The sequence below is a fragment of the Ichthyophthirius multifiliis genome, assembly GCF_000220395.1.
Source record: "Ichthyophthirius multifiliis unplaced genomic scaffold scaff_1120509251258, whole genome shotgun sequence".
In the NCBI taxonomy this organism is placed as follows: domain Eukaryota; phylum Ciliophora; class Oligohymenophorea; order Hymenostomatida; genus Ichthyophthirius; species Ichthyophthirius multifiliis.
The window spans coordinates 211-11,621 of NW_004086050.1; the positions used below are offsets into that span (position 1 = coordinate 211).

The 11,411-nt window shown below is 14.9% G+C and overlaps 2 protein-coding genes across 2 annotated transcripts, besides 22 other annotated features; both read left to right on the forward strand. All coding sequences in view use genetic code 6, as the record gives it.

The window, feature by feature from the left end:
- Window positions 1–24: 24 nt before the first annotated feature.
- Window positions 25–71: a microsatellite.
- Window positions 72–241: 170 nt separating this feature from the next.
- Window positions 242–289: a microsatellite.
- Window positions 290–962: 673 nt separating this feature from the next.
- Window positions 963–2,263, forward strand: IMG5_170550 (hypothetical protein). Its single transcript, XM_004029859.1, has one exon. The coding sequence runs from the start codon at window positions 1,376–1,378 to the stop codon at window positions 1,820–1,822; it is 447 nt and encodes a 148-aa protein (XP_004029907.1). The 5' UTR covers window positions 963–1,375; the 3' UTR covers window positions 1,823–2,263.
- Window positions 2,257–2,290: a microsatellite.
- A 218-nt stretch (window positions 2,291–2,508) lies between these two features.
- Window positions 2,509–2,549: a microsatellite.
- Window positions 2,509–2,579: a microsatellite.
- Window positions 2,519–2,560: a microsatellite.
- Window positions 2,580–2,603: 24 nt separating the features above from the next.
- Window positions 2,604–2,669: a microsatellite.
- Window positions 2,627–2,665: a microsatellite.
- Window positions 2,638–2,669: a microsatellite.
- A 77-nt stretch (window positions 2,670–2,746) lies between these two features.
- Window positions 2,747–2,861: a microsatellite.
- Window positions 2,783–2,873: a microsatellite.
- Window positions 2,783–2,897: a microsatellite.
- Window positions 2,783–3,008: a microsatellite.
- Window positions 2,822–3,143: a microsatellite.
- A 127-nt stretch (window positions 3,144–3,270) lies between these two features.
- Window positions 3,271–3,452: a microsatellite.
- A 1,875-nt stretch (window positions 3,453–5,327) lies between these two features.
- Window positions 5,328–6,330, forward strand: IMG5_170560 (zinc finger family protein, putative; the record flags this gene model as incomplete). Its single annotated transcript, XM_004029860.1, has 2 exons — window positions 5,328–5,551; window positions 5,601–6,330. The coding sequence occupies 2 exons, from the start codon at window positions 5,328–5,330 to the stop codon at window positions 6,328–6,330; spliced, it is 954 nt and encodes a 317-aa protein (XP_004029908.1).
- A 584-nt stretch (window positions 6,331–6,914) lies between these two features.
- Window positions 6,915–6,974: a microsatellite.
- Window positions 6,975–7,616: 642 nt separating this feature from the next.
- Window positions 7,617–7,653: a microsatellite.
- Window positions 7,654–7,685: 32 nt separating this feature from the next.
- Window positions 7,686–7,777: a microsatellite.
- Window positions 7,778–7,799: 22 nt separating this feature from the next.
- Window positions 7,800–7,866: a microsatellite.
- Window positions 7,867–9,669: 1,803 nt separating this feature from the next.
- Window positions 9,670–9,718: a microsatellite.
- Window positions 9,719–10,931: 1,213 nt separating this feature from the next.
- Window positions 10,932–10,969: a microsatellite.
- Window positions 10,933–10,970: a microsatellite.
- Window positions 10,971–11,411: the final 441 nt, after the last annotated feature.

Sequence of the window (11,411 nt, forward strand, 5' to 3'; positions counted from 1 at the left end):
TATTTTTAAACTGCATAATGTTTTTATTTTTATATAATATATATATTTAAATATTTTATTTAATATTTTTAGTAGAATTTTTTTATATTTTTTATTTTTAATTCGTATTATATTATATCTTTATTTCTTAATTTTCGTTCTAATTTTTAAGTTCTTATAAATGTTTTTAATATATAATTTTTTTTATTTTTCTAAATATAAAATTGATGCTTAATTATATTTTTTATTAAATTTCATCTTTTTCAAAAATTATAAATTTTTTTTATTCAAAAAATATGAATATGTTTTAATTGACTATTTATATTTATATTTATTTAAATAAATATTTTTTTTTATAAATTATAATATTTTTTGATATGAAAATTATTTTTTTTATAATTATTTTTCTTTTATTAATACTATAAAACTAATATTTATTATATTTTTTATTTACGTAAGATTTTTTTGTTTTATACATTTTTAACTATATTATTTATTTAATTTATTATCTATATTATTTTGTTTGTTTTTTTTATATATATTTTATCAAAATTAAATTTACTTTATTTTTTATTAATAGCATGAGCATGTAATTTATATTTATTTATTTTCTTTTAGTCTTAGAAATCTATTTTTTTTTTCAATAAATAAGGAATTTTTAAATAATATAATTTTATATTAAACTTTTAAATATTTTTCTATATTTTTATTTTTTGTAAAATATGTTTTTATGTTTAATTTTTAATTTAATTAATAAAGTTTATATACTTCTAATAATAACAAAAAAATATATAAATTTACTGATAATAATATAATATTAAAAAAAATGTTAATACACAAAAAAATAAAATAATTTTAAAAAATTTTAAAAGAAAAATAAAAACAATCAATCTTAATTTTTATAAACAGTATAATAAGGATACATAGAATAATTGACAACATTAATAGCCTCAAAAGGCGAATATTTATTTTTAAAAATTAAATGACTCCATATTGCCATAGTAAATTCTGAATATTCATATAATCCATTGTGTTTAGATACTTCTACACAAGCTTTAATTTAAAAATCTTTATTTTCAACACATTAAGCTATATTTTTGATAAAGAAATCATTAAGATCTTCTGAAAGATTAAGACAAAAAATCCCTATTTCTTAATTATCTAAATATACATAAAAAGAATACTTGAAACTATCAGTTTGTATCTAAAAACAGGCTAAAAATGGACTATTTTTCTTTTTTTGGAAATTGTTAAACATACTCGAAAAGTCTTTATTGATTAAATCAAAGTTGATATCTTCATATTAAAAAATTTCAAAATTTTCTTGATATTTTTCACTTATTTCGCGAAATTTCTGCTCTATTTAGTCATTATTATTTTCCATTTCTGCATATAAATGCTCTAAACTCAATAGAATGTAAAAAATACGTTCTATACTTCCGAAATCGACTTCCATTTCTTACTTTTCCTCAAAAACAATAGGAAAAATCATCAATATATATTTACAATATCCTTCATATTATTAAATAATTTCTCTAGATTAAATATTTAAAACTACTGGATATACATTAGCCTCTTCACAAGAGAAAATAAAAGTAAAAAACTGAACAAAACTTTATAAATTTTCCTCTTTTTCTTCACTTAAGTCTTCAAAATAATAAAAATTTATCATATTTTAGCCTAAACATACTTCTAAAAGTTAAAATCCGAATTCATTTAGATTTTAAAAAGGATAAAAAAGTCTTACTTAATTATCTATTTGGGGCTATTTGGTTATATTGTAGTAAAATTAGTGTATATTTTGCATAAAGGATTCTATTTTTTAATTTTGGTTTTCTTCTGATTATTCTTCTTCTTCATTTTCAAATTAATAAAAAAGTTCTAGTAAAGCCTATGATTATTCAAAATCGAAAAAAAACAAGAATTTAATTATATAAATTCCTCATACAATGTTACTAAAGAATCAAAATTATCGAATTTTTAGAAATTTATTTTATTCTGACGAGAAAAACGGGTTGATTTAATATATTCATTTGTTTTTTATATTAACTTTTCCTATAATTTTCTTTATTCTTCTTCATTTTCTTCATTTTAGAATTCAATGTCTTAAATTTCTTATAATTCTTCTTATTTTTATTCAAGATGATTATTTTATTAACTTTTCTTTTATTCTTAATTTATATTATTAATGTTATTATTATCTTCTAGTATTTCCTCTATTTCTTCAAAAAAATCGAATTCTTTTGAATAATTTTATTTTTAGGTAAATTATTATTATTATTATTTTAATTTTTTATTTTAAATTTATTATGTTTCTTCGCCTATTAGGTCGTCTATTTCTTCAAAATCAAAATCATAATCATCTTCTTTTAAAGAGTTTTCGTTATTTTATTTATCTGGAGTATTTTTTTTTTTAGTATATTTACTATTGTTTGATGTTATTTCGGAATAAAATTCATCATTGTTGTAATCGAAATTACTTTTTTATATTTATTTTTTATTATTCTATATAAAATCTATTTCTTCTAAATTTATATTTTTTTATTTTTATTTTTCTTATTTTATTTTTTCTTTTTCTTATAAATCTTTTTTTTATTTTTTCTCTTTATGTTTTATTTCTTATGTTTCTTTTAATTCTTATTCTTCCTTTTCTTTTAATTTTTTTTCTTTTTCTTTTTGTTCTTTTTCTTATAATTTTAATTATAATTACTTATCTTTTTCCTCTTATTCTTACTTTAATCTCTTTTCTCTTTCCTCATGTTCTATCTTTTTTTTCTTTTCTTCTTATTCCAATTTAAGATACTTTTCTTTTTCTTCTTATTCTTATTTTTTTTTTTTTTCATTTTCTTCTTTTTCTTATTTTAGTTTTTTTTCTTTTTCTTTTTCTTTTTCTTCTTATTCTAATTTTAGTTTCTTTTCTTCTTGTTCTTTTTTGAGTTTTTCTTCTTGTTCTTTTTTGAGTTTTTCTTCTTGTTCTTTTTTGAGTTTTTCTTCTTATTCTTTTTTGAGTTTTTCTTCTTATTATTTTTTAAGCTTTTCTTCTTGTTCTTTTTTGAGCTTTTCTGCCTATTCTTTTTTAAGCTTTTCTTCTTATTCTTTTTTGAGTTTTACTTCTTATTCTTTTTTGAGCTTTTCTGCCTGTTCTTTTTTTAGTGTTTATTCTTTTTTTTCTAATAATTGTTTTTATTTATTTGCTTCATCTTCTTCTATTTATTATTTATATTTTCTTTATCTTTCTTCTTCTTGAATTTTTCTTTATTATTATTATTCTTATTTTTATTTTTTTTCAAATTCTTCTTTTTATTTTTTTCCTTTCTCCTCCTGTTCTTATTTTAATTTTTTTTAGTTTCTTCTTGTTCTTATTTTAATTTATTTTCTTTTTCTAATTATTCTTATTTAAATTTCCTTTGCCTTTCTTCTTTTTCTTATTTAAATTGTAATTCTCTTTCTTCTTGTTCTAATTTAAGTTTTTTAATTTTTTCTTATTCTTCCTTTATTTTTTATTATCTTTGTATTGCTTCAAGTTCTTTTTCTTTTTTAAATTTCTCTTATTATACTAATATTTTTTATTATCTTTAATTTACATCCGATTCTATATATTTTTTAAATTAATCATCATCATTATAATATTTTTACTCATTTTTTTCTTTCAAAATATCACTTTGTTATATATTTAGAATACTATCAATTTCAATAAATTATTAATGAATAATATCATAAACATTGATATTTTCCTCTTGGTTGTCAAAAATAATATTATAATAAATTTTTTCGAATTTATTTTGGAAATAAATCTATTCATCTTCTTTATATTGAATGATATTCTAAATACATTCTTTCATTTAAACTATTATTTCTTACAAATCTTCAATAGTAGAATTTAATTATAACATATTTTTATTTTTTTTTATAATATTTATTTAATTGGTTATTTCTTTATTTTTTTCTATTAATTCTCTTGATAAGCTCTAAGCATTATCACTAAAACGGTCATATAAAATTCTAAAAATCTTTCTTTTTTCATTTTTTAAATCAACCTATATTTATAAATTTCTTTAAAATTTTATAAATTCTTATAACTTTTCTCTTATTAAATATTAATTTCTATCAAATAATTTATCTTATTTAAATATTCCTTAAAAATCAAGTAATTCTTCCATATTAATTTAATAAAACTCTTTTTCATCTTTTTCTAGAATTATTCTTAAAATTACAGAAATTTAAAGATTTATTTATTTCGAAATGAAATTGATAATTTTTAATAAATTTTCTTCTTATTTTAATATCATTTTTTATTACTAAGCATATTTCTGAGAAAATAAAATATCTTCTCTTTTTAAAAGCTCATTTTTTATTAATTCTTTATAAAAAAATTCGACTCTTTTACATTAAGATAGAGCAAAAAAAAAGCTTTCAATTTTTCTATCTAAACATTAAAGGAACTTTTATTAATAATTATTTGGCTTTTTATTTATTAGTTATTAAAATAGTCCTTCTAATTTATTAAAAATATTATCTATTAAACTAAGATCTGTAACACTTACTTTAGGTGAAATATTATTTTTGTTAAAAACTAGAAGAACTTCGCTTTCATAATTATATTCAGTTTCTATTTCATTTCCAAAAAGTTTTTCAATAACCTCTTTTTTATATTTTTGCTTAGGTACTTTATAAGTATTAAATTCAGGCTAAATTTTTATTTCTTAATTAGGATTATTCGTAAAACTATGTTAGAATTAATTTTTATCAGTATATTTAATTACTTTTATTGCATTTTTTTAAAAGCTTTGATAATTATTGCATCTATAATTTGATTAATAATTATATGGATCTGCCATATAGTTAATATGATTAGTTGGTGATTTATGTTATAAACTACTGGATCTTATTTTGCTTTCAAAATATAACATTTAATTTATATTGTTTATATATATATATATATATATATTTTTTTTAAATTTTTTTTTTAATTGTTAAAAAAAAATATAGTGTATTTTTTATTTTTTAGATTTAATTTTTTTTTTTAAATTAACACCAAAATTCTTTAAATTATATTTTTTATTTTCAAATTAAAACTAAAAATATTGTTTATATATTCAGATGGCGTCAAAATAGTCTTTAGATAGTTTATAATTTAATTAATATATAATTTATTTAAAATGAAAATGATTATTTAAAATATTTTGAAGTTAAGTATATATAAAAATATAAATATTATTATTTTTAATTATTATTAGAAAAAAGAAAAAAATTTAATTAAATTTTATATATTTTATTAAAAAAAATAAAAATATTTATTTATATATATTATTATAAATTATATTTTTAAAAAAATATTAATATTTTAAATGGAATTTTTAGCAAAAATATTATAAATTATAACAAGTATAATTTTAATTTCATCATTTTATAATGTTTACTATAATTGTTTAATAATATGGTTTTATTCTTAAGATTCCTTCTTTCATTTAGACTCAATAGGATTAACATTTTACATACTATATATTTATTTATTTATATTAACTTGTATTTCCTATTTAAAATCATGTTTTTCAGATCCAGGCTATATAAGGTAATAATATTAAAAAAAATAGATCTATATAAATAATTTTTAAAATTAGTAAAAATATAAAACCACCTTTAGATTTATTAGATGAAAAATCAATAAATTATTGTTAAAAATGCATTCATAAATAATGGAAACCAATGAGAGCTCATCATTGTAAAACTTGCAAAAAGTGCGTTTTTAGAATGGATCATCATTGTGAATGGATTAATAATTGCGTAGGCATCAAAAACTAGAAATATTTTATCCTTTTTTTAGCTTATGCTTTCTTTTTATCTCTTTTTACTTTACTATTATTTATTATTAGTGCTTCTTTATATTTTTATTCTTGTAGTTCCTTTTATAAAGCCTTATTATAAATAAATATGAGAAAAATAGTCGTAAATATTTTTTTATATTTTTTTTTATTTTAAATTTAAAATAAATTATTTTAGTGTATAATTTTTAGCCTTATGGCAGCATTTTTCATGTATTTTACTTTAGATTTTTTATAAGACTAATTTGAATCAATAAAAGAAAATCAAACAACAGTAGAATCTTATAAAGAAAAATATGGAATGCCTGATTCTTTTATGAATCTATTTAAATAAATTTTTGGTAATAATGTTATTTCTTGGTTTTTTCCTATTTAACCATAATTAAATTCAAATTATATGGAATTAATTTATACATAAAATAATATAAAAACCATAATAAAAGAAAATATATAGTTTCCTGAATAATAATTTAATGATTAAACATGTGGAAATTATAAAGAATATTAAAAATATTAAGTTAAATATTGAAATTATTTTAAATAATTTTTTTATAAAATATCTTTAAATTTATGAAAAAAGTATATTCTAATTATTGTTTTTAAATTTTATATTTATTTATAAAATAATATATTTATATTTATTAAAATTTTTAAATATAATAAAAATACACTAATATTTTTTATAAACTAATCAAGTTTATAATTAATCACCATTTTTATTTAAATAATTCGTAATGTAAGGATTATAACATAATACTATATATATTCAAAATACTAAAATAATAACAAGATAAGCAAACAATAAGAAAACAAAACAAAACAAGCTAAATGTTATTAATATAATCTAATCTAAATATTTTTTTATTATAAGATTATTAAATTCAATGAATATTATATATGTTTTCTTTAATTTAAAATATATATTGATAATTTAAACAATATCATTAACTTTTTTTTAATTATTATTCTAAATATTTAGTATTTTAATTAAATAAATTATCAGTTAATTAATCAAAAAATTATAAAATCGTGCTTAATACAAAAATTACTCTTTGAGAATTAAATTTTATATTTAATTGCATTATTATAATTCAATCTAAATATTATTATATTTTGGATTACTTTAAATAGTTTAAAAAGAGTTGGATTACTTAAAATAGTTTAGAAAGAGTTTTATTTAATATAGGAAAAAGGAATTAATATAATGTTCTCTTAAATTAAATTGTTATTTTATTTAGTGCAATATTATATTTATTCTTTTAATATATTTTTACCATTAAGCTTATAAAATATATTTTAATAATCAAGTCAAAATGCGCATTTTTATATAAAAAATAGTTCGTAAATATATATGTATTTTTAATTTTACTAGAAATAGTCATCATCTTAAATTAGAAATTAACTTTAATTCTTGTTTTTTTAAATCATCATTACTAAATATATTAGACTATATTAAACCAAAAATTGAGTATATAGAATTAAAATAAATATGCAAATAAGCAAAACATAAAAAAACAAAATACTAAACAAATTTAAATTATATGTTTATGAGATATATATCTTTTTAGAAATAGATTTTATTTATAGTAAATTTATTTTAATTTAATTAAAAATAATATTTTTAATACTTATTAGACAAAATTAAATTTAAATATATTTAAAATAATTAAATAAAATTATTAAGAGGAAAAAAAAAATGAATTTATTTATTTTTACTAACTAATTATATATATAGGAAAATGTAAATAAAAAAATAATAAAATGAAATTAATAATATAAAAATTATAAAAATAAGTACATACTTTATAAATTTAATAAAAATCTAAAACTTTTAAAAATCAAAAATTTTAAATAATTATTAGATTTTATATAAAATATAATGTTTATTAAATAAAAAATAAATGATTAATTCTAAATATTAAAAAAAAAAAATGTATTATAAAAATTAAAGACAAATATGTATTTATAAATATTAATATAGTTGAATAATAATTAAAAATATATATATTAATTTATAAATATATAAATATATATATATATTTATATATAAATATATATATATATAAATCAAATAAAATTTTTAATAATTTTTTCATATTAATTTTTTAGTTTAAATATATCATTTGTATAACTATATATTTTATAGTATTTTTAAAATATTTTCATAATATAATAATTATATGTTAATCTTATTAATGTTCTATAAAATGAATGAATTGTTTTTTTAGAGTTTATACTTTCAGCTCAAATTATATAGTCCTTTATTTAATTTCATCTTTTATCATATTTGAATAGCCTTTCCGTATTTACTTTATTTATTTTTTAATTATAACTTCTTAGAAAACTTTTTATTAACAAAAATTCTTAATTTAACGAATTACATTATTTAATTATTCAAATTTTCTAAATTAACATGGACTTATTTAAGTGTCAAAAATTTTCTTCTAATTATATTTCATTATTAAATACAGATTAATTTTAAAGTAAATTATTTTCGAATTTCACAACTGAATTTGCTATAATGTTGCTAATATTTTTTATTTTATAATAGACTTTATTTCATATCCAATCTCTTTTTCAAAATAATTAGAAGCTCTAATAATGATTAATTATATAAGATTCATAATACTTACATATAAAATAGAGAATTTGTTATCGAAAATGTTTATAGATAAATCTTTTTTTTTAATTTAAATTAAGAAAATGATTTTGCTTATAATTTTTTAGATAATATTTTCAATAAAAGTTTAGGTTAATATAAATACGCTATTATTTTTAGGATTAATTATTTTAATATTCTAATAATTTTCGTTATTTTTGATAATTTAAGCTTATTGTTTCTAATTATTCAATATTAAAAAAATCTTAAGATAAAAGTTAAATAATTTTTTTAATAATAATAACTTTTTATTTAATTTATTATTTGTTTAAATTAATAATTCATCGAATCAAATAACTAAATATATTTCAACTTTGTAATTTTTAATGTTGAGTTATTAAAAATCGTAATAATTATTTAAACTTTTGTTTTTAAATTCATTTATTGATATTTTTTCTGTTCAGGAGTACTATTTTATATTTTTTATACAATAATTATATTAAATAATATTAATCATTGGTTAGTATGATATTCAATAATAAAAGCTAAGTATTAAAAAAAAAAATTAGATTTTTAATTATTTCCTAATTATTATATTTTAGCAATAATAAATTATATATAAGCTTATATAATTTTTACTTATTTTTCTGCTATATAAATTAATTATATATTCTGAAATATAAAATCTTATCCAATTTATTATTCTATATTAAATAATTTCATACTTTTTATATTTTTTCATAATTAAGAAATACTAATATCTTAAAATTGAATAGATATTGGCATAAAGATATGTTTTTTTTAAAAAAAGAATTTATATTGAGTATTTTATTTGTTTCTATTAAAAAAAAACTAAATCACGTCTCTAAAATCCATATAAAATAAAAATTAAGTTAATAAAAAAAATATATATAAAAAATCTAGTAATATTTTAGATTAAAAATATGATAAAAACTTAAACATTTATTTAAAAAAATTATTTACTTAAATATTAATGTATTTAATTATTTTTTATTTTAAATAATTTATACGATTTCATCATAAAATAAAAGAGATAATATTTATAATAATAAGTATTGTAATAATACTTTGGATAATATTTAAGTTCTATTTTATTAATTAAATAAATTATATGTAAGTTATCTTTGTGTAAAAATTTTATAATTTCTATAATACTGAAATCTTTTAGCCTATATTTAAAGTATAAATTTAGGCTTTATTCATGTAAAATGTTAATGAAAATAGCAAATATTGATACAAATTTATCTAATTAATTTTTATAAAAAATAATATTAATTTATATCAATTAAAATAATATATTACTAATTAAATTAATTAAAAAAAAAAATCATATATTATATATTTATTAATCAATATTCTTTTATTTTATATAGAAGAAAACATTATATATAATTTAATTCATTAGTTATTATTATTATATTAATATATATATTTAAATTTTGTTTATTATTTAATTTACTTTATTAATTCATTTTTTAATAACAAATATTCAAATATTCATATATAATAAATTACAAATTGCCTTAAATATTTTATTATGTTTAATTTTTTTATTTTAAATTTATCATTAATATAAAACTTTTATTATTATTAAATAAATCTATTTTAATATTTTAATACATATTAAAAAAATAATTATTTTTAATTAAATTTATATAATGGCAAATACAAAAACTTTTTAATTTGTTCGTACCCTTAATCTCTGTATAGCGTAATTATTTTTTTTATAGAATTTTATTAATTTTATATTTTTTTAGTGTATTTATTATGATTATAGGATTATATTAAATAATACTATTGAAACCCATTTTTTCCGCAATAAGTTTTAAATTTTTTAATGTATTTGCACCTGCCTTTTTAGTGTAATTTATTTTATTTAAAATATTATTATATGCTATATATATTATATTTTTTTAAATAGTTTATTAGGGTTAATGTTAGTTGGTGCTGAGTTAAAATCTGATTTTATTTTAAAACATTTTATGTTTTTAAGAACTTTTCTTGGAAGAGGATTATTCAATATATAGTATTTAATTAACTAAGCATATTCAAATTAAAAAAAAAATATTTTTTTTAATATAGTTTAGCTTCAATAACTATGTATATTTATGATTATACTAATGTAATAGGTTGTATATTTGGATCAATAATGTTTTTCTTTGGATTTTTTTATATAATGTGCCATTTTATAGCTGTAAAAATTAAAAATATATAATTATTTTAATTCTATTTTTTATTTTTTACAGCCAAAATAATTGGATTTAATTAGCGAAGTAAGAAAAATAAAAATAAAATTATCATAAAAAATTTAAAAAGTATAATGCATGAAAACAAGAAATCCAAATAAAATAAGAATAAGAATAAATAATTAATAAAAAAAAAAAAAATAATATATATATATATATATTTTATTTATATATAATAAAAAAGTATAAGGTTTATATATTTTTTTTTTCTTTAACATTAATATTTATTAAATATGTTTTCTTTTATATTTTTATTCATATTTTTTTTTTTTTTATAAATTTTCTTTTTATAATTTTTTTTTAATATTTAAAATTAAATGTTTTTATCACTTTTTATTTTTTTAAATAAAATTAATTTTCAGAAATTAGTATATACTTTAACAGATTATTTTTTTTTTATTTACTTATTAATATTATTAATACAAAAAAAAAAAAAAAAAAATTGTATTTTTAAATTTATGTACTTTTAGTTCTTAGTTAGTAAAAAGTACTAAGTCTATGTAGCATACCATTTAATAAATTATTTAGAATAAAGGGAATATAGATTATATTTCATTAGTTTAAAGACAATAAATCAGAGCTTTTAGAAGCTGATATACTGAAATAAAATAAATGGGATTAAACAATGAAGGAAATATATTATATTTGTCATTTAGCATATCCTTTTCCTAATAGAAAACCTAAAGATTAAAATATAATACAGAATTTTATTTATTGTATTGTAGTTAAACATAATGTAAAGAA